The following is a 19,040-nucleotide window of genomic DNA, read 5'->3' on the forward strand; positions in this document are numbered from 1 at the left end:
CGATAAGTGCGAATACTCACATCTTCTGCGCCCAACGCTTTGTTCTGCTACGAACTTCAAGCCTCACCCACCAAAGATGGCTACCCCGCGCTACCTCACAGCGCAGAAGATCAGCCTTCTTGTTCTGACTCGTCTTTACTGCAGTTCAAGTCTTCCTTATTCCGCTACGATACCCATACTTTCCTTCATCTTGTCAAACAATCTACCCCCAGCACAATCCAGCGCTCGGCCACAGCGCTCTGCCACTTCCAATCAACAAGATACATCTTTCTCAATCGATGCCTTTGAAGATGTGCTGTCGGAACATGCGTCAAACATGCCGGGCAGAACTCTTCTCGATCTCTTTCTCAAGCACATGTGGGAAATGAACTCCTTCGATGCCCTCCACGCGCTGTTCGACAGTATCTTGGATCTGGTTACTCCACCGCCACCCGGCTCACAAGACGAAGAGTCGCTAGATCGTATCTATCTTTCCAAGACATCTCCTCTTGGAGCATTCGTCCGTAGGGCACACCTGGAGTTCACAAGGCTACAGTTTGATGATTCGATGAAGCTCTGGTCTTCATTCATTAGGTACAGGGCCCCAACAGCCCAATGGACGAAAAGGTTGGCTGGCCTCGCATCAGGTGGCGTGGACATGGTGGTGTCTGAGATGGGCCTGCAAGGTGGCGATGATGTGTATGAGATCGCGTATGGACATCTGGAAGAGGATCAAGAGCAGGGTGCGGGTATGAGTCTGAATGATCTGGACCGGATACTGGATTTCCAACTCGACCGACTTCAGAGATTTGGAGACCGCGTTCCTGACGAGATGAAGGGCCAGCTCCGTAGTATGGTCAGCTCGTCGGGCATAGTGCATCGACAAGCGCATCTCGTGCAGTTCTTCGATGCCTGGAAAGCAGGAGACTACACGTCTGCGTTTGACAACCTACACCGATACTACGACTATGCCATGCAGACGCGTGAGAAAATTCACTACCAGTATGCTCTGCTACACATGGCTATCCTACAAGCCGACTTTGGCTGTTTTGGTGAAGCAATTGCTGCCATCAATGAGACAATTGCTACAGCACGAGAGAATCAGGACATGACTTGCCTGAGCTTCAGTCTTAGCTGGCTGAATCATATGGCAAAGGCCTACCCCAAACAGATGAAGGGTGTTGGTTACATGAGCATGCTGGGAACTGAAAGGGATGCGTTGACATTTCTGAAAACCAAAGCCAAGGAGGCCAGAATGTACAGTCTGCTCAGTGCAACTTTACTAAACGAGGCAAAGTTATCTCTAACAATGGTACGTGGTTCTCCTTGGAATGAATGGATCATCGGAGCTAACATCAATAGGGCGATTCTATACCCCGAGCACTAGAACACATCTACCAGTCCTCACACCTTAACATCAAGGAGAACATCAACAGTTACGGTAGTCAGATGCTGCTGACGGCGACCCTTTATCAGCGACTTGGCATCCCGCATCTTGCCAACATCCATTGTGATCTTCTTCTCGATTGTTACTCACACTCCTGTCCGATCGAAGAACGTCTCCGTGCTATTGGTCGCCGAGCTTTCGTCATAAGCCAGAGCGGCCGCTATGATGAGGCCATCAAGATGCTCGAAGCTGTCGACCCCGCAGTGTACAAATCACTGAAATTCCATCAATTCCTGGTACTTTGTATTGGTCTTATCAAGCTCAGGAGAGCTATCCGAAGGTAACGTCCTCCCTACATAGATTCAAGTCCCAATTAACAACACTAACCTCCTAAAGCAGATCCGACTGGTCAACCGCTTCCCATCTACTCGAGACTCTCAAGCCTTCAGCCACGCCCTCCATGCCCTCTCTCGACCCGGAACTCTCCTTTCTTCAACACGAAACCTATATCGACTACCTTATTTCCACATCGCAGTTTCCTCTCGCCTACCAATGTATTTCTTCACTTGCTCAATCTCTCAAAGAAGACAACGCAGATGTTCAGCAGCGTATCTCGGTTCTGTTAATGCAAGCAGAGCTGTGGAGAAGAGTGGGTAGACCAGAGAGGGGCTTCAGTGTAGCGCTCAGGGCGGCGAGTGTTAGTTTCAGGACACGACTTGCAAGCTCACTGTGGACTGCGGTGGGATGTCTAGGCGCAATATTGAACACCTTGGGAGAGTATCAAGGAGCGAAGAGATTGATCGAGGCTGTTTTGCCGCAGGTATGTTGATTTCTCATTTCCAAACACCATACAGTTACTTACACTGATGTCTATGATAGGCATTGGAAGGCGCAGATACTATGCTTGCAGGCACTCTCTATTCACACCTAGCAGACTCGTGTATGGGTCTTGGTAATCCCGACGCGTCGCCGCCAACTTCTAATACTGGATCCCAACGCCCCTCGACACCCAAAGCAGGCGAGCAAGCATCAAATCGCACTTTTTCTGGCAATATTGCCAAAGCAGAACTCTACGTCGATCGGGCGACGGAATGCTTCAAGGAAGCGGCATATTTGGATGGGGAATGCGAGCAGTTGATGAAAAAGGCGATTATTGCAAAGTTGAGGGGTGATGAAAAAGTGGCAGAGGAATGGGCTATGAGACATAACCTCGTTTGGGATGAGGGTTATGGATCGCAAGAGATGTGAGATTGACTACCAGTAGAATTTGTGTCACAGACAACAATGCAGACACAAAGGAAATGTATTGCTGGTCTACTCTCAGCTTGCGCTTGTTGTGCTATATACACATCCAACCCCACACTTGGTCTAGATGCTGGTTCGACTGTCTCTTGATATCAATGTTTGAAAGCGTGCCGAGTAAGCGTTTACTCGTCCTTCTTGTGGTAGTTGACCTTGTCGTTCCAGAAGAGGGTCTATTTGCATGTCAGTACACATATATGTCATCCTGTGCCAAGAACATCTTACCTTGTCACCGTCTCCCCAGAAGTAGTTCTTGGTACGGATGTTCTGGTACGCGTACTCGGGCCTCTCTGCGCGAGGGTTCTCGTGCTCCTCGTGGGCTACGTGCTCCCAGTGAGCATCCCACCTGACCTTGGCGTTGACACTGGCGACGATGATGCAGGGGATGGCAACGCTATCGTAGAATTAGCATGTTTCCTTGCTCCATCAATTTCTCGTTTCAAAAGATAATTCCAATGGCGTGGTCTCCCCGCGTGTCTCCCTCCGTCCACAATCCTCTGTCTCTCCCACATTCCCCCCTCCTCTGAGTCCACACCCGCCTCAAGTAATCGTGTACTTACTAGAGCGACAACTTGCGCCAGAACTCGCCAGACTCGGCAGCGTGCTGAGCAATGTGGGCACGCTCGCGGTTGAACTCGTTGTCCTCGGCTCCGGCAAACTGCTTGGGGCTCTCGGAGCTGTAGTTGCGGCGGCCGGCGCGGGCAGGGGCGCGGGCGAGAGCCTGACGAGGCGCGGCGCGGGCGAAGGATCGAGCGGCGAACATGGCGACGATTGTCCGGCGTGGTAGAGTGGAGATGGGGTGCAATTGGTGTTGGCGTGAGGTGTGACGGAGGGAGCTCGAATTGACGAAACAGAGGCTTGGCGGATGGGCTGATGCGGAGTTTCCCGATTGCTGTGTTAGCGTGGGCGAGCTCGGTTGCCGGGTAATGTGACGTCGTGTCGGTCGCGCGAAGTCGCGTTCTGTGTCTTGCATGCCCCGGTGGGATTCCGTGTGAGTTGAGATTGTGAAGTGATGACGGTCTTGGTTTACATTCGTTGTCGCCCTCCATAGAAATACACGCCACCATGGTTCGCATCACCACCTGGAATGTCAACGGCATTCGCAATCCCTTTGGCTACAAGCCATGGAGTACGAACCGGACATTCAATGCCATGTTCGATATCCTGGAGACGGACATCGTCATCATGCAAGAGCTGAAGATCCAGCGCAAAGATCTGACAGATGACATGGTGCTTGTACCTGGCTGGGACTGCTATTTCAGTCTGCCAAAGCACAAGAAGGGTACTTCCCCAATACTACGCGACGCTTGCGCTGCGACCTCCTGCTAACGCGAGCGAGGATACTCGGGCGTTGGTATCTATACGCGCCAGTCCGTGTGTGCGCCTATACGCGCAGAAGAAGGCGTCCTAGGCGCCCTCTGCCCTCCTGGCTCGACGACGTCGTACCGCGACCTCCCAGAACCTGCCAGCATCGGCGGCTACCTCAGCCCATCACAACTCGCCTGCCTCCCTCCTGATCTTGACGCTGATAGTCTCGATTCAGAAGGACGCTGCCTGGTGCTCGAGTTTCCAGCCTTTGTCCTTTTCGGCGTCTATAGTCCAGCGAACAGCAATGGCCTACGAGACGGCTTCCGAATCGGCTTCCTTACAGCGCTAGAGACACGGATACGGAACTTGACGAAGATGGGCAAGAACGTGATACTCACGGGCGATCTCAACGTCTCTAGAGATCTTATCGATACCGCTAGAGCACAGGATAACATGCTGGCAGAAGGAATGACGCATGAGGAATATCTGAGCACGCCGAATCGTCGAATCTTCAATCAGCTGTTGCTAAATGGAGTGGTGCCGGGCCAGCGAGACGAGGGGCGAGAAGAGCCAGTACTATATGATCTATGTCGAGAATTCCACCCCGACCGTGAAGGCATGTTTACACACTGGGAGCAGAAAATCAATGCCAGACCAGGCAATTTTGGGTCGCGCATCGACTTCATATTGTGCAGTATCGCCATCAAGGACTGGTTCAAGGAGGCGAACATCCAGGAGGGACTTATGGGGTCGGATCATTGCCCGGTGTACGCTGTCACAAAAGACGTGGTGCCAGTGTCACTCGGACCAACAACAGGAGAGGGCGAGGTTAAGGAAGAGGTTCATATCTTGGACTTGATGAACCCAGCAGGCATGTTTAAAGATGGTGTACGACAACGAGAGTACGATACGGTCAATGACGTTCCACCTCTCAGCGGAAAGCTACTAGCTGAATTTACGAAGAGAAGGAATATCCGAGACATGTTCAGCAAAAAGCCCGCTTTACCGAAATCTACGCCAGCACCGACGCCGACGGCTGTCGACAAGGAAAGTCCACCAAAGACGGATGTTACGTCGTTCACTAGTACGACCGTCGATGAATTGGACAGAGACCTGGAATTAGCGATCGCAGCCTCTATGGCAGACATGTCCTCAGCAGTCAACGGCAACCCCATATCAAGCCAGAGCCCGCTCAAATCGGCTGAAAAGCGACGCGCTTCAGCATCCGCATCACCCAAGAAGCCAATCAAGAGAGGCAAATCTAGTGCCCCGGCCACTACATCCAAAGTTCCTAAGGGTCAGCAGTCACTGAAGGGCTTCTTCCAACCGCAGAGTAAACCTACAGATGCAGAGCTACCCAAAGACTCATTAGCACCTGTCTCTCCGGCTGCAACTAACGATGCACCTAGCCAATCCAGCACGGAAATGCCTCCTCCCCAATCGCCCATACTCTCTGACTCCTTTGACGCCGATCCACGCGCCTCCCAAGAAGCATCAAAGGAAGATTGGACAAAACTCTTCTCTAAGAAACCGGTTCCGCGGTGCGAACATGGTGAACCTTGCATCTCGATGACGACAAAGAAACCTGGTATGAACCGTGGAAGGCAATTTTGGATGTGCCCTAGACCAATTGGGCCGACAGGGCATAAGGAGGTGGGTACGCAGTGGCGGTGTGGCACGTTCATATGGTGTAGTGATTGGAAGGGTAGCTGATGTCGAGAATGATACATGGACATAAAGGATAAACACTTAGATTTGAGACATGTTGGCATGTGGGTCATGGGAATTACTGCCAGGAGGGCGATACGAGAATCCTAAGAGCACTTGCAAAGGCCGGAGGTCGCTGTGAGAAGGACAGGCAGAGCCGGAGACACATTGAGGCATCGCGTATATGGTATAAAGATGGGTATGAGGGTCACGTAGAGGGCAAATAGAAATAGGCTGGAAGTCAGACGGCAGCTCATCATGTCGTATCAAGGAATTATACATAAATATAGGAAATAGGAAGAACATTTTCAGCCGCGCATACTCCATTTTGGTCCATATTTTCGTGTCCTCACATATATGCATTCTACCTGGATACAGTAAAACTATAAATGCTGCGATGTGAGCCGTACTGTCCGATCCTGAGTTGTATTAGATGGGCGCAGGGAAATGGACATGTATCGCCATAAGGCTTCACCAACACCAATACTACATGAAGATGCTCGAGTTAGTCAGATATACTTGCTGAAATTATCATTGAGAGATGTCAGAAGCGTTACCACGCTTGTCGCCATATTGAGGAAGGTGCGTTACTTGACACAGAAAACATTCCATTTCAATTGTCATTTTGCAAAATGTTCTCGAGCGCTCGCAAATCATTTTTGATATCTTTCCAATTATCTTGAGAAACGCTTGCCAGGCTTGACACAATGTTGCGCCGACAATTCTCTGGTCAGCGAACGAACCCCTTTCTGAGCACCTAACTTAACACCAAGCTATGTTGTATAATCCATAGGTCTCATAAGGCTACCTCAGACTTTCATAGTATCTGCTAGTACCTTGTGAGCGGTTCAAGCGTGTATCTGCGCACAGAGATGCTGCTCAACATACCTAGGTATGCGTCGCCTCTGGCAAGCAGCGAGACCATCCAAGGACTCGAGACACTAATGCGCGGCCACAAACCACTTGGTGTCAAGATTCATGACCACAGAGAGATATACATGTCATCTCTTTGCATCTAACAAATCCCTCAGTCTTACGAAGGGTTATTTCGGAATAATCTCAGTGGCAGGGTCAAAAACTCTCCTTGCTTAAACGCCACCGCCATGCAAGCCTATCACATCCTTCCATGCAGCCACAGACGTTACCATCACATATCACATAGACCTCCTTACATTTCAACACACGTTCAAGTGATCAAGTAGATCAAAGCAAGTAAGCGAGTCACACCACATCACATCAGGTCATGTCATGTCATGATCAAGCAAGGGTAAGCAGGTGAGGGGAGGGTTTGTGAATTTTATCTAGTTTCCATTTGTCTCTTTTTGAGAGTGATATGTTTGCTGGTTGTCAGGCACTTGCGCTGCATAACCGACTACTATCTAAAGTACATCGTTTGACGAAATATACGTCCAAGGGGGTATCTAAAAAGTTTTCATAGGAAAGGAAATAGTGACCATCAACCACATTGAGGTCTTGGGTGGAACAATCATACGCTCCATGCCCGTTTCTCCATCACCAAGACTCATAAGTCTCTTCTTGTAGTATGGTGCAGCCGTGTGCTCAATGCGGGGTAGTATGGGTCGTGAGTCGTGATCGTGAACGGGTTAAGGGGGAAGATACGCTTGATAATGGATGCTGCTTGGTAGCTTTCTGTTGAGACTCTAGCTGCATCTACCATAAGTGACAATGAGGAAAGCCAACTACGAAAACCGGAACGATGATTTGGAGCGGCGCACAATGTGAACTTTTGATGGGTGTAAGCCGCTGGAAGGAGAGTGATCATGGCAAAGCAAGGGCGTTGCCAACAGCGTTACCGATGAAAACCCAAAGAGGCGATGGTCCGCGTCGAGAATATCGAAGCATGAGAGAACGCAAGGGAAGGACATGCAAGAGTGACATGGTGTGGGGTTCTCCGGTCTCTTATAACAAGCATGAACATTCGACCGAGGACGTGAATGTTTTTGATGCCTAGCCCGTGAAGACGAAGCTTGGGTACTTGAGACCTTTCTAGTAGGTGTCCTGGAAGAAGGCAGGCAGAATGGCATTGCCGTCTGCGCCGTCGCGGAAAGCAAAAGCCTCATCATCAAGCAGCGCAAAATTTGCGTTCATGTCGAAGTCCATGCCGAACTCCTCGTCAAGGCGACTGTGACGGAAAGACTCTGAGTCGTAGGTGAAGTCCGCCGATGTTGAGTCTTGGGCAAATATATCAAATACGTTTGCCGGCTCGAAGAGCTGAGCAAGGTCGTCAGTGAAGGCGTTGCCAACATCGGCAGCGATGTCTTCAAAGGGAAGCGCAGGTTCATAGGTCGAACTAGGCGATGTCGATGGAATGTTGGGGGTGAGTTGGAAATTGAGAACCTCCGGAACAGTTGCAGCCGCTGATGCACGCTTAGATTTGCGCGACTGACGTTTCTTTTTCTCGCCAGGTTTCCTGGGAGTATACTTGTAGTCGGGGTGCTGGCGGAGGTGCTCTTCTTTCGCCGACTGTGCAGCAGCCTGCCAGGGCTTCTTGCCTTCTGGGGTCAGGCTGCGCCAAATTTCGGAGCAGCGTGTAGCTATGACATTATCAGTACACTTTGTCAGAGGCAGATAGTAGGTTGTATGCTTACAGATCTCCTGAACAGTGAGATTCGGAAACTCGGCCTTCAGCTGCTTGTGCATCGCATCTCGAAAGATGATCCAGCAGTTCATCGGTCGAGGAGCCTTCTTGAAGGCAGCAGTGAGTGTGGCTATGTCGATCGCAGTACGGTCAGAACCCGGCGTCTGTACAGATAGAGCGTTGAATTGCACTTGAGGTGAGTGTCCGGTGTTTTTTGGCATCTTTACAAGAGTGTGTGAGCTATTGGCGCTCTCCATAGGAGTGAGATCGATCGGCAGTCCTGCCTTCTCGGCCAATGCCTTCTTGAAGAGCTCGACAACCCCGTTTCCGAAGAGGGTGGGGAGATTATCAGGAAGTATAACCATGTTCTCGCCACGGGTCCAGCCGTCAGTGCAAGTGAGAAGAGCTGTGTCGAAGCGATCTACCACATCGATGACGATCTGGGGCTCTTCGCGAATGGCAGCGAGAGTGCGGTAGATCTCTGCGTTCATGATGCTAGGAAATTGATGTATGAGCTATTCAGAGAAGATAGAAGGAAGACAATAGAACAATTGCAGAATAAGAAAGTTGGAGCAGTGGAGGTTGGTGGTAATTCGATGAGAAGGTGAGAGCAGATACTTTGTTTGTGGCGGCGCCAAGGCTGAGAAGGCAGCGAGTCTGCGCCTTTCAAACGGTCAGTGCATTCATAAACGATACCAATTCATCGCTCACCTAATGGGGCAGCTTCAGTCCCCTTCACTTAGCCACCAATACAGGGTGGGGTTGTCTTATTGCCTTTTGATCTCGGTACGGACAAACGCTACAGTACAGATGAATGAGCAAGCAACTTTTGCATGTTGAGCATTACAAGAGCTTCTGTCTGAATGGCATGCAATGTTACGGGTGTATTTAAGGATGTGAAATCGAAAACAGGTCTGGGGAGCGGTCTACTTTTGGTTGCCCATGGGATAATCTGAGACAAAGGAGATAGCCTCAAGCCACGCACAAAACAGTGCTAAGACATATAAGATAAATTCATCTGATTTGATGGAGGATGTGCACTAACCGAGTGATGAACGAACACGGCTGCCCCTTGCATACGCAACCCGAGTCTTGGTACCCCGGATGTGTTTCTTATCCTTTAAACTGCGCAAGTACCATGAAAGATAAAAAGCAATATCCGAAAAATATGCTTCATGTCTGGAGAATATTCAGACCTTTTTTGGTATTGAGCGCTACCGACCCAGATGGAATCGACCAAATACACACAACCTCTTATTTTCTGTGTCGAGAAAAAGACTCGTGGTGATAATCATGATGACACGCCGTTGGGCCTAGAATCTTGCGTGTTATCTGAGAGACTCCAATCTCTGACTTGGCCTTTCCAATCTGCGATGCGTCCGTCACGAACCTTGACCACGACAACCCTGACCTCTCCTCCTTCGACGTAGCACTTGGTGCCTCCGTCACCCTCTCTTAAAGTTTCATCTGCTGCAGCTGTTTGCGAGCCTAACCCACCACCACCCCACAGTCCCTCTCCAACAGGAGAACTTGAGTACGTATCCTCACCACCCTGACTGAAGGTATTGTTGGCTAGGTGCTGGGCCTTATACCATGTCTCTTCTTCAGAACCAGAAGGTACAAGCTCAGCAATTCCATTGATGGTGGCACTTATACGACTTAGGGACGCAGTGTTCATACCAAGGAGGAGCTCAGCTAATGATCCAGAACGTGGCGCAGGACCCGATGGTGAGGGTGAACGACCTGACTGGTTTAACGTTGGAGGCCGATGAGATATCCAATCGTGTACCAGAAGAGAAACGACGGCATTCGCCTCGAGATTTTGTGTCTTGCGAGACGTTTTAGGTGTTGTCATGATAATGATGGGAGTTTGAGAATAAGGGGTGTTAGGTAGGTAGGTATAATTCATCAACGAGACATGAGGAATGTTGTCCGAACATGTTGCAAGATGGAGCTGTCCAAGTCTGTTAGAACTGGACATGTACGTATAGGAGACGCCAGGGATGCGTTGTGAAGATGAAGCACGTGCTTGCATAGCGGATATGACAAACAAGACTTGATTGCATAGGTCTCAGAGGAATTAAACAGGCAAATGGAGAAAAGCAGCAGTATGCAGAGATGAGACATGGCGTTGAAAATAATTTCCAAGATGGAAACATGAAGATGAGATGAATGTCTTTGGAGAGGACTCACAAAGCGGGCGTTCTGGAGGCAGGTAACCACCTCATCTGGCAAGCCGTTGGACATTGCGAAGGTGAGCAATGGACGGACGACAGTGGTAAATGAAGAAAAGGGCGCTGCCAGAGGTCGACAGTGCTGCAGTGCTTGATGGGTCGCGTGTAGATGGTAGGCAGAACTTGACGGCGGGAAGGATGACGTTGCATGCTTGCCCCGTGCAGCATCTCCACCGAACCACCCGGCATTGCGCAGTCCGACCACAACACGACTGACTACGTAGACAACGGCCACTACGATATCTACGCCTACAATGGCTGCCCCGCCCATAATTCCGCCTATGGAAAGCACCGATAGCTTCAACCCCGACCTAAACAACGCATCGTCCCCTACCCAGGACGGTGCCCAACATTCGCCCATTGAAGATGCAACTCCCGCATCGCCCGAACAACGGACTGCGCCTCACGATGCGCAAACGCAGCAGCGCGTCCACGATATCCTGCACTCTGATGTGGGCGTTTCGACCCTTCTCAACCGCCTAAAGGCTAGCATCGCGAGCGCCAGAGTCAGTGACGGCTTAATCGACTCGACTGCACTCGGATGCGCTAACACGCCCGGCAGGACTTCGCCAGCTTCCTCAAGCGCCGAGGAGCCTTAGAAGAGGAGCATGCCGGTAGCCTCAAGAAGCTGAGCCGCTTGACCCTCGATGGCGTACGAAAGCCCGATACGCGGCACGAGAGCTATCAGACGCAGTTCGAGCAGGTTCTCCACGCGAACGAGCGCATCGCCGACAATGGCACCCAGTTTGGCCTTGCTCTGCACGCCATGCATGAGAATCTGCTGCAACTAGCCAACAAGATGGATACGAGCCGCAAGACGTGGAAGCAGCAGGGTCTCTCCGCAGAGAACAAAGTGCAAGACGCCGAACGGCTGGCCGAGAAGGCCAAGGCCAAGTACGACCAGCTTGCTGAAGACCTTGATCGCGTCAAGACAGGCGATACTGGCGCAGGCCGAAAGTTTGGCTTAAAAGGACCCAAGTCGGCCGCTCAGCACGAGGAGGACCTGCAGCGCAAGACACAGGCGGCAGACCAGGACTATGCCAGCAAGGTGCAGACGGCCCAGGTCTCTCGCAAAGAGCTCGTCGCGACTCTGCGTCCCCAGGCCGTCACTGCGCTGCTGGATCTTATCAAGGAAACCGATGCCGCGCTCACAATGGAGATGCAGAAATACGGTAAGTCTGTTATACCCCTACATAAATCGTCACTAACACTGCGGCAGCCTCGTTCAACGAAAAGCTCGTCGTCAACAACGGCCAGGTTGTCAGCCCACAGCCGCTGAAAGGCTCAACTGCTCAAACTCCACCCAGCATCAACCAGTTGATCTACCAGATCAACAGCGAGCGGGACTTTGACGAGTACATCTTGAGCCATGCATCTAAAGCACCTATGGCCAGATCGGAGCTACAGTATGTGAAGCACCCAACACAGGCGGCGACACGGTCACATCCAACACCACCAGCGGCTGCAAGTGGTAACCGTCGTGCCTCTATGCAGCAGCTGCAGAGTCAGCCGCCGCCCTCATTCTCCATGCCACAACCGGACGCGAATCCTCTGTCGCCCCAGGGCCCTCCTCCTCATGAGCCATTACAGCAACCCTCATTTGGAACTACCTCACAGCCACCGTCTTCATCACTGCAAACGCAACCATCGCAGCCCCCAATACCACACTTTACTGGCTCGCCCTACTCACCTGTCACGCAGAACCCATACTCCCAGCCAGACTATCCTCGTGGTCCCGTTGGCCAGGCTACCGCACAGCAAACCAGTGGCGTTCTCTACAATAACGCTCAACCTCCAGTGAATCCTGTCTTTGGCGTGACTTTGGAGGACCTTTTCCACCGAGATGGCTCCCCTGTACCCATGGTGGTTTACCAGTGTATACAGGCCGTGGATCTATACGGATTAGAGGTAGAGGGTATCTATCGTATCCCTGGGACTTCGTCACACATTCAGCAGATGAAAGCTCTTTTCGATAGTGGTACGTTATGGTGGAGATCTATTGGCGATTCCAACTAATGCTGTGCAGATGCTTCCCAGGTGGATTTCCGTAACCCAGAAGCCTTCCAACATGACGTGAACAGTGTGGCTGGATTGCTGAAACAATTCTTCCGCGAGCTTCCTGACCCATTGCTTACTCGCGAGTTCTACGGCAAGTACATCGATGCTGCACGTATCGATGACGAGACCATGCGCCGAGACTCCATGCACGCGCTGATCAATGCCTTGCCTGATCCGAACTATGCGACGCTTCGTGCCCTGGTTCTGCATTTACATCGTGTGCAGCAATCTTCTGAAGTTAATCGTATGAGCACTGCAAACTTGGGCATCTGCTGGGCGTAAGTTGTCGCCCGTCGAGATTACGTGCATCAACTGACATTATGTAGGCCATCCATAATGGGACCTCACAAAGGCAACAACATGGCCGACGCCGGCCTCCAAGCCCGCGTTATCATAACTATTCTGGACAACGTACTACAGATATTTGACGAGGATTAAACATTCATGTTCCCAGGGACACAAGTTTTTTTCTGCCACGATGTCTTGATACCTATTACATTCACATTCCAATCTCGAGGTGTGCAGCGTGTAGTATATTGTGGGCTTTATCTTTGCGGGACGGTTATCGTATTCGTAAGTGGCATCCCACATACGGTCGTAGTAGAGCATGGGTATGTCAAAGACGACGTGGTAAGAGAATATGGCCGTTGCTATAATTCTGAAAGCATTGGCTGTAGCGGGTACGATTGTTATGATTGAAAGTGAGATGCAACGACTCTCGTGCTGAGTTCGTGCACACATCTTTGACCTTTGGAGCTATATGAATTGACCGTTAAAGAAAGTTCGAGACTCAGGACTTGAAGGGCGTGACCAACGTTAGCGGTGGCAGCCGTGATGCTTTGCAGTGACCTGTTGAGGTGCCGTGTTTGTAGGTATGGATCGTCTTGGGTACTGCAGCGGGGAAAGCTTGCAGTGTGGGTCGCTCGCGCTTACCCCAGAGCCCCATCTACACAGCGGCACGCTAGCGGCCTGACAGGGAGAGCTGCAGTTGATTGAGGGGAAGCTTCCAAGCCACCCACCCAGACCGAGCCAAACACGACCCTCACCACCATTACTCCGCTCTGCACACGCTGTCAGAAACAATACTCAAGTTGACCTCGGCCCCGAGCTCCTATTCTGACACCACCATCATGCTCACACGTCGTGTTTGTGCCAGCGTGCGCGGCGGCATCCTCTCCCCGCTATGTGCCACAGCTGTCCGGTCTCAGGCATTCGGTACCGGGCCTCCGACACAGAGCCCAGTCAGAGCTCCTACTCTGGCAGACATCACGCCTGATAGTGCTGCTAGCTTCAATGAGAAGCAGAAGAGCTTCCGTGATGGTCTGGCCGCAGCTCAGAAGCGAAAGGAACAGGAAGAAAGTCCGTCGCCTACCACCCACTTTGGGCGATTCAAGAGCGCTAACTCGATCAATTATAGAAGAGGCTCGCGCCCGTGAGCAAGAGAACGGCAAGAAGAAGGGCGGTGCGCTGTCATCTCTCATCTACGGTACACCCGAGGGCCGCGAACTCGACAAGGACATTGAGCGCAGCTTTTCTCAGGTCCTGGCTCGCGGTAAATACGTCCACTCGATTGTGTTCCACGAAGTACAGCCAGACAAGGTCGAAGAATACACTGAGCTGGTTGGAAGTTGGTATCCGAAGATGGCTTCTATCCCCGAGAACAAGGTCCATCTTGTAGGTAGCTGGCGGACTGAAGTGGGAGACTGCAACACTTTCGGTAAGACTGCGATTCGCTCCCGGGGCTGTAGTTGTCACGTGTACTGACTATGCGCCATAGTGCACATCTGGGAATACCAACGATACGAGGGTTATCACGAATCGCTACACAACATCCAGTCTCACCCAGAGTTCCCTGAGTTCGACGCCAAACTCAAGAAATTAATCATGTCCAAGAAAAACTCTCTCATGCAGGAGTTCTCCTTCTGGCCAACAACACCGCCCCGCCAACTCGGTGGCTTATTCGAACTGCGCTCGTATACACTGCATCCAGGCAACCTGCTAGAATGGGAAACACATTGGAGACGTGGCTTGAAGGCTCGGCGGGAAGTCATGGAGGGTGTAGGTGCTTGGTTCGTTCAGATCGGCGATCTCAACACAGTACATCATCTATGGCAGTTTGCGAACCTAGAAGAACGCAAGGTTCGCCGCGAGCAGAGCTGGAGCGTGGAGGGCTGGGGCGAAACAGTGCACAAGACAGTGCCGCTCATCCAAACCATGAAGAGCAGGATCTTAATTCCTTGCTCCTGGAGCACTGTTGCTTAGGCTTCGATCAGACCGAGCTGGCCCCACACACCGCATATCTCGATATACAACGCGACCTTACACTGCCTACAGTAGGTGATCGCGATACATGCCTAGCCACAAACAAGGGGAAATAGGGTATGATACTTCAGAATGATGCTAGTCTGATTGGTGGAGTTGTAAGCGGTTTAGCATGTGATGCTACTTTTTTTGCAAAGGGTCATATCAGTGCTAGTTACAAATTTGCGAGATAGCCTCTGACCAATACCAAATGATGGTAGCAATCCTGCTTTTTTGTAAGACACACTTGAATCGTGTATGACAGGTATGCTCCTTGGTCAACGCTTACGGTTTGCGCGCTACCGTAAAGGGTTGGCAAAACCGGGCGGCCAGACGCTACGTCATACGATGTTGCGCTTGGCACTCCACCCACAAAGCAACAACAAACGCCGCCCAAATCGTTTTCGCTGCCAGAACCCCACAACAGCTCTCCGACAGCTGCTGGTCAAAAGAGGAGCTACAAATCATGGTGTACATACGACAGGACAAGCTACCGAAGCTCAGGGAGTACAAGTACTCTGGCGTGGATCATAGTCTGCTTTCGCAATATGTTCTCAAGCCCTTCTATAATCATGTGGTCATAAAATGTTTTCCCATGTGGATGGCGTAAGTACTACTAGTGTCTCATACAGAGCAATGCTAACGTGTATCAGACCCAACCTCGTAAGTTTGGCTTGAAGCGAACATTATAGTCCCGCTGCAAATGCTTGCTTTTCCACTTACACAACTCCACAGATAACTCTTTCTGGTTTCGGATTCGTCGTAGCCAACTTTCTTACCCTGCTCTGGTATACACCAACTCTTGACCAGGATTGTCCGCCTTGGGTATACGCCAGCTGGGCGATCGGACTCTTCCTTTACCAGACATTCGATGCTGTAGACGGAAGTCAGGCCCGAAGGACCCGCCAGAGCGGGCCTCTGGGTGAACTGTTCGATCATGGAGTCGATGCGATCAATACGACATTGGAAGTTCTATTGTTCTCTGCAACGATGAACCTTGGCCAAGGCTGGAAGACAGTTCTGACGCTATTTGCATGTAAGCTAGCATAGACCCGTTACTCGCCTAGTTTTGACGGTCTCGTTACTAATTACTGCAGCTTCGCTGACCTTCTACGTGCAAACGTGGGATGAATACCACACACATACGCTGACTCTCGGAGTAATTTCCGGACCAGTTGAGGGTATCATAACGTTATGCATCGTGTATGCCTTAACAGCCTACCTTGGTGGGGGTAGTTTCTGGCAACGCTCCATGATCCAAAGTCTCGGAATCAAAGAAGGTATCATCCCGGAAATTTTCTACAACATGGCATGGAATGAGTGGTATATGGTCTATGGAGGTGTCGTGCTCGTGTTTAACACTGTTTCGAGGTATGAACAATCGAGTCACTACGGAAGAGCAAACTGACAACCAAACAGCGCACTAAATGTAATGAAGGCACGTCGTGCCCGTGGTGAAAAGACACGCGTTGCTCTCCTCGGTCTCCTCACCTTCGGCTCCGCCTGGGTCCTTATCGTTGCATACCTGTACCTGCAGCCAATGATCCTGCACCACCATTTGGTACCTTTCATCTTCTACGCAGGTCTCATCAATGCGTATTCGGTCGGTCGCATGATCATCTCTCACCTCACGAAATCACGTTTTCCGCGAGGCAACGTGCTCATGTATCCTCTGATATATGGAGTCATCGACTCGCTCGGACCGTGGCTGCAGGAACACATCGGAGTGGGCTGGCCAAGTGCCCTAGGCAACGATGTTTACCAAGTCGCCTTTGTGTTCATGTGCTTAGGCCTCGCTGTAGGTGTACACGGAAGCTTCATCGTGGACGTCATCTGGACAATCTGCGATTATCTGGACATTTGGTGTCTCACGATCAAATACCCTTACCAGCCAGTAGAAGAGAACATGGAAAGGAAAGAGCAATGATAGGCAGGCATGGAGCCTCACACGAAGAGAGGCATCGAAAGGGCAAACGAGGCCAGACTGGTTGTACCAACTGTTCAATCTGAAGTTCTTTTGCACGCCTGCTGGCGTTCACACTGGTCTTCGCGTGGTGGAATGGTTGGCTGCCATACTCCTCATGAGGTCTCACAGCCAACCATTGTATCTGTGATGATATATCTTTAACATCGCGTCCTTGGTAACGCGCTATTAAAGCTATATCATCGCAGATACAATGGTCGGCTGTGGAAACTCCCGAGGAATATAACAGAAATATGCGATAACTATATAGACTAATTTCATAAGATAAACCACTTATCCTATTCTGACGAGTCGTTGTGTTGATGCTGGTAGCTCGCGGACGTACCTTGCATTCCCTGCAAGTGCGACGCTAGACCAATGTAGCTCACCTCCGCGTTGGTCTCCGCAATCACTTGTCAACTAAAGTCAGGACTGACTTCCTCAACGCAAAGATGTCAGACTTAGGGGTCAATCTGGCTGTTACTAAAGACGGTGAGACCTACAACAAACTACAGCGCCCTGACGGTTACCTCATATCGACACAGCCACCTCCTACAAGCCCTCCGGCAGCTTCTCCAACGACATACAGCGGCAAAAGGAAATGCGCGCAAGAGGAAGTACCTGGAGTTAAGCGCGCCAGGATCGAGCGCAACACAGCGCACTCCAAAAGACGACCACGTGTTCTGGACTCATACCAAGAGTATGGAACACGGACGGTGCTACCCGGGCTCGATGGCGAAGAGCAGTTGTCCGACGAGTCTACGAGCGAAGCATTAGCATACCTTCACAGTGTCCGGTGAGTACTTGTTTCGTCGCTTGGGAGTCGCTCTTGCATATTTGGCTTATTGGGTATATTGCTTACGTGTGTGACAGGTCCGAAGCATCAGCGATTCCCACGTTGCTCGTAGCGCCAAACAATTTCAACGCCGGTGATGTTGATTCAGATGATGACGAACCGCACTACACAACTCCTGCGCACAAGCAACGCGTCATATATAAAGAGGGAACTTGGATTGCTGTGGATAGAGAACACGATGCTGCTAAGTGGGAGGAAGACCCGTCCGTTGTTGATCCTCAACAAGGTTGCAACAACATGCTCCTTCAGCGCTTTCAGAATCTCCGCAACAAGCTCGCTGAGATCCGGAAGCACAGACAGGTATCAAAACCAGCAAAGAAGTCTACAGATACATTAAAGGCTGGAAAGTACCAATGGTCGGAAATCATAGAGAGCAATTTCCCGAACTTCCAAGAGGTCGCCGACATGGATGAATCGACGCTGTATGTGGCTCTCCAAGGATGTACGTTAGCCTTGGGTCGATCTGTCAAGGTATCCCGTCAACAGAGCTGTTGGATATGGACTTTGTTAGCCCTGGTCGGAGATTTCGGAACTTTGGACCATGAACGCGTCAGCAGGATCCGGGATTTGGGACTCAGTGCTGGCCGATTAATGCGGCGACTCTGCACAGATCAAGCGAAATCGACGCGCAATGTACCAAAAGACGGAGACACCAGATCAGACGTTTCCGATTTCAATACCCGCAACGAAGAGGTTTCCAAGAAAGAAGAGGGATATACACCAAGCTGTGTTTCTGACGAGAAAGATGTTGTATCGCACTCTGCTCTTCCGAAGTCTGACGAAGTCGTGCTGGCCCAAGACACGGTAACTGAAGAGGCGGATGATTCTGGCGCAGAAATGATCATATCCGAAGACGAAGAACAAGCCGAGGGTGTTTTGGATGACGGAGGTCTTGAAGAAGCTCGGGCACGTCTTCTTGCACAACTCGGCGATCGCTTGGTAACTTCCCAGATGCCCGTACCTGATACGCCGCCAACACAAACTTTCCACCATCTCTCGCGAGCCGAGGCCGAAAGACAGCGGCAAGAGATACGCAGAGGAGTGAATTTGTGCGATATGACTCTTGGAAAATCGACACCCGCTTCTGGACCGCCAAAGGCAAGATCACAGGCCATGACTCCGTTGACCGAGAGTGACTGGAACACCAAGGTAGCCATCGACATGATTCTGACGGTAGTAGCAGAGTGCTACAGACAGAAGGATCTGCTAGAATTCCGAGCAGCATGGTAGCTGCAAGCACAGCCATCATTAGATACCCATGCATCAAACTAATTATTGTAATTCTATGACTATACTTTTGCTATGGCTGTGACGTCGGTACGTATATGCACGGGCCAAGTCGCGGA

At 50.9% G+C, this 19,040-nt stretch overlaps 9 protein-coding genes across 9 annotated transcripts; 6 read left to right on the forward strand and 3 right to left on the reverse strand.

The window, feature by feature from the left end:
- Window positions 1-316: 316 nt before the first annotated feature.
- AA0111_g6946 (hypothetical protein) lies at window positions 317-2,614 on the forward strand (the record flags this gene model as incomplete). Its single annotated transcript, XM_028653224.1, has 4 exons — window positions 317-1,291; window positions 1,342-1,706; window positions 1,763-2,186; window positions 2,246-2,614. The coding sequence occupies 4 exons, from the start codon at window positions 317-319 to the stop codon at window positions 2,612-2,614; spliced, it is 2,133 nt and encodes a 710-aa protein (XP_028505587.1).
- Window positions 2,615-2,793: 179 nt separating this feature from the next.
- Window positions 2,794-3,431, reverse strand: AA0111_g6947 (hypothetical protein; the record flags this gene model as incomplete). Its single annotated transcript, XM_028653225.1, has 3 exons — window positions 2,794-2,841; window positions 2,894-3,062; window positions 3,229-3,431. 3 exons carry the CDS (start codon window positions 3,429-3,431, stop codon window positions 2,794-2,796), a joined length of 420 nt encoding a protein of 139 aa, XP_028505586.1.
- Window positions 3,432-3,733: 302 nt separating this feature from the next.
- On the forward strand, window positions 3,734-5,689 carry AA0111_g6948 (hypothetical protein; the record flags this gene model as incomplete). The annotated part of the gene is made up of 2 exons (XM_028653226.1): window positions 3,734-3,950; window positions 4,008-5,689. The coding sequence occupies 2 exons, from the start codon at window positions 3,734-3,736 to the stop codon at window positions 5,687-5,689; spliced, it is 1,899 nt and encodes a 632-aa protein (XP_028505579.1).
- Window positions 5,690-7,690: 2,001 nt separating this feature from the next.
- On the reverse strand, window positions 7,691-8,773 carry AA0111_g6949 (Mating-type protein; the record flags this gene model as incomplete). Its single annotated transcript, XM_028653227.1, has 2 exons — window positions 7,691-8,238; window positions 8,293-8,773. The coding sequence occupies 2 exons, from the start codon at window positions 8,771-8,773 to the stop codon at window positions 7,691-7,693; spliced, it is 1,029 nt and encodes a 342-aa protein (XP_028505578.1).
- Window positions 8,774-9,573: 800 nt separating this feature from the next.
- On the reverse strand, window positions 9,574-10,137 carry AA0111_g6950 (hypothetical protein; the record flags this gene model as incomplete). The annotated part of the gene is made up of 1 exon (XM_028653229.1): window positions 9,574-10,137. The coding sequence occupies one exon, from the start codon at window positions 10,135-10,137 to the stop codon at window positions 9,574-9,576; it is 564 nt and encodes a 187-aa protein (XP_028505405.1).
- A 633-nt stretch (window positions 10,138-10,770) lies between these two features.
- On the forward strand, window positions 10,771-13,012 carry AA0111_g6951 (hypothetical protein; the record flags this gene model as incomplete). Its single annotated transcript, XM_028653230.1, has 5 exons — window positions 10,771-11,022; window positions 11,079-11,688; window positions 11,736-12,494; window positions 12,543-12,852; window positions 12,901-13,012. The coding sequence occupies 5 exons, from the start codon at window positions 10,771-10,773 to the stop codon at window positions 13,010-13,012; spliced, it is 2,043 nt and encodes a 680-aa protein (XP_028505406.1).
- Window positions 13,013-13,704: 692 nt separating this feature from the next.
- On the forward strand, window positions 13,705-14,836 carry AA0111_g6952 (hypothetical protein; the record flags this gene model as incomplete). The annotated part of the gene is made up of 3 exons (XM_028653231.1): window positions 13,705-13,933; window positions 13,992-14,291; window positions 14,352-14,836. 3 exons carry the CDS (start codon window positions 13,705-13,707, stop codon window positions 14,834-14,836), a joined length of 1,014 nt encoding a protein of 337 aa, XP_028505403.1.
- Window positions 14,837-15,341: 505 nt separating this feature from the next.
- On the forward strand, window positions 15,342-16,802 carry AA0111_g6953 (hypothetical protein; the record flags this gene model as incomplete). Its single annotated transcript, XM_028653232.1, has 5 exons — window positions 15,342-15,481; window positions 15,529-15,538; window positions 15,611-15,911; window positions 15,973-16,246; window positions 16,295-16,802. The coding sequence occupies 5 exons, from the start codon at window positions 15,342-15,344 to the stop codon at window positions 16,800-16,802; spliced, it is 1,233 nt and encodes a 410-aa protein (XP_028505404.1).
- A 488-nt stretch (window positions 16,803-17,290) lies between these two features.
- Window positions 17,291-18,924, forward strand: AA0111_g6954 (hypothetical protein; the record flags this gene model as incomplete). Its single annotated transcript, XM_028653233.1, has 2 exons — window positions 17,291-17,634; window positions 17,712-18,924. 2 exons carry the CDS (start codon window positions 17,291-17,293, stop codon window positions 18,922-18,924), a joined length of 1,557 nt encoding a protein of 518 aa, XP_028505409.1.
- Between the last annotated feature and the right edge of the window lie 116 nt (window positions 18,925-19,040).

The sequence above is a fragment of the Alternaria arborescens genome, assembly GCF_004154835.1.
Source record: "Alternaria arborescens strain FERA 675 chromosome Unknown contig_15, whole genome shotgun sequence".
NCBI classification, from domain to species: domain Eukaryota; kingdom Fungi; phylum Ascomycota; class Dothideomycetes; order Pleosporales; family Pleosporaceae; genus Alternaria; species Alternaria arborescens.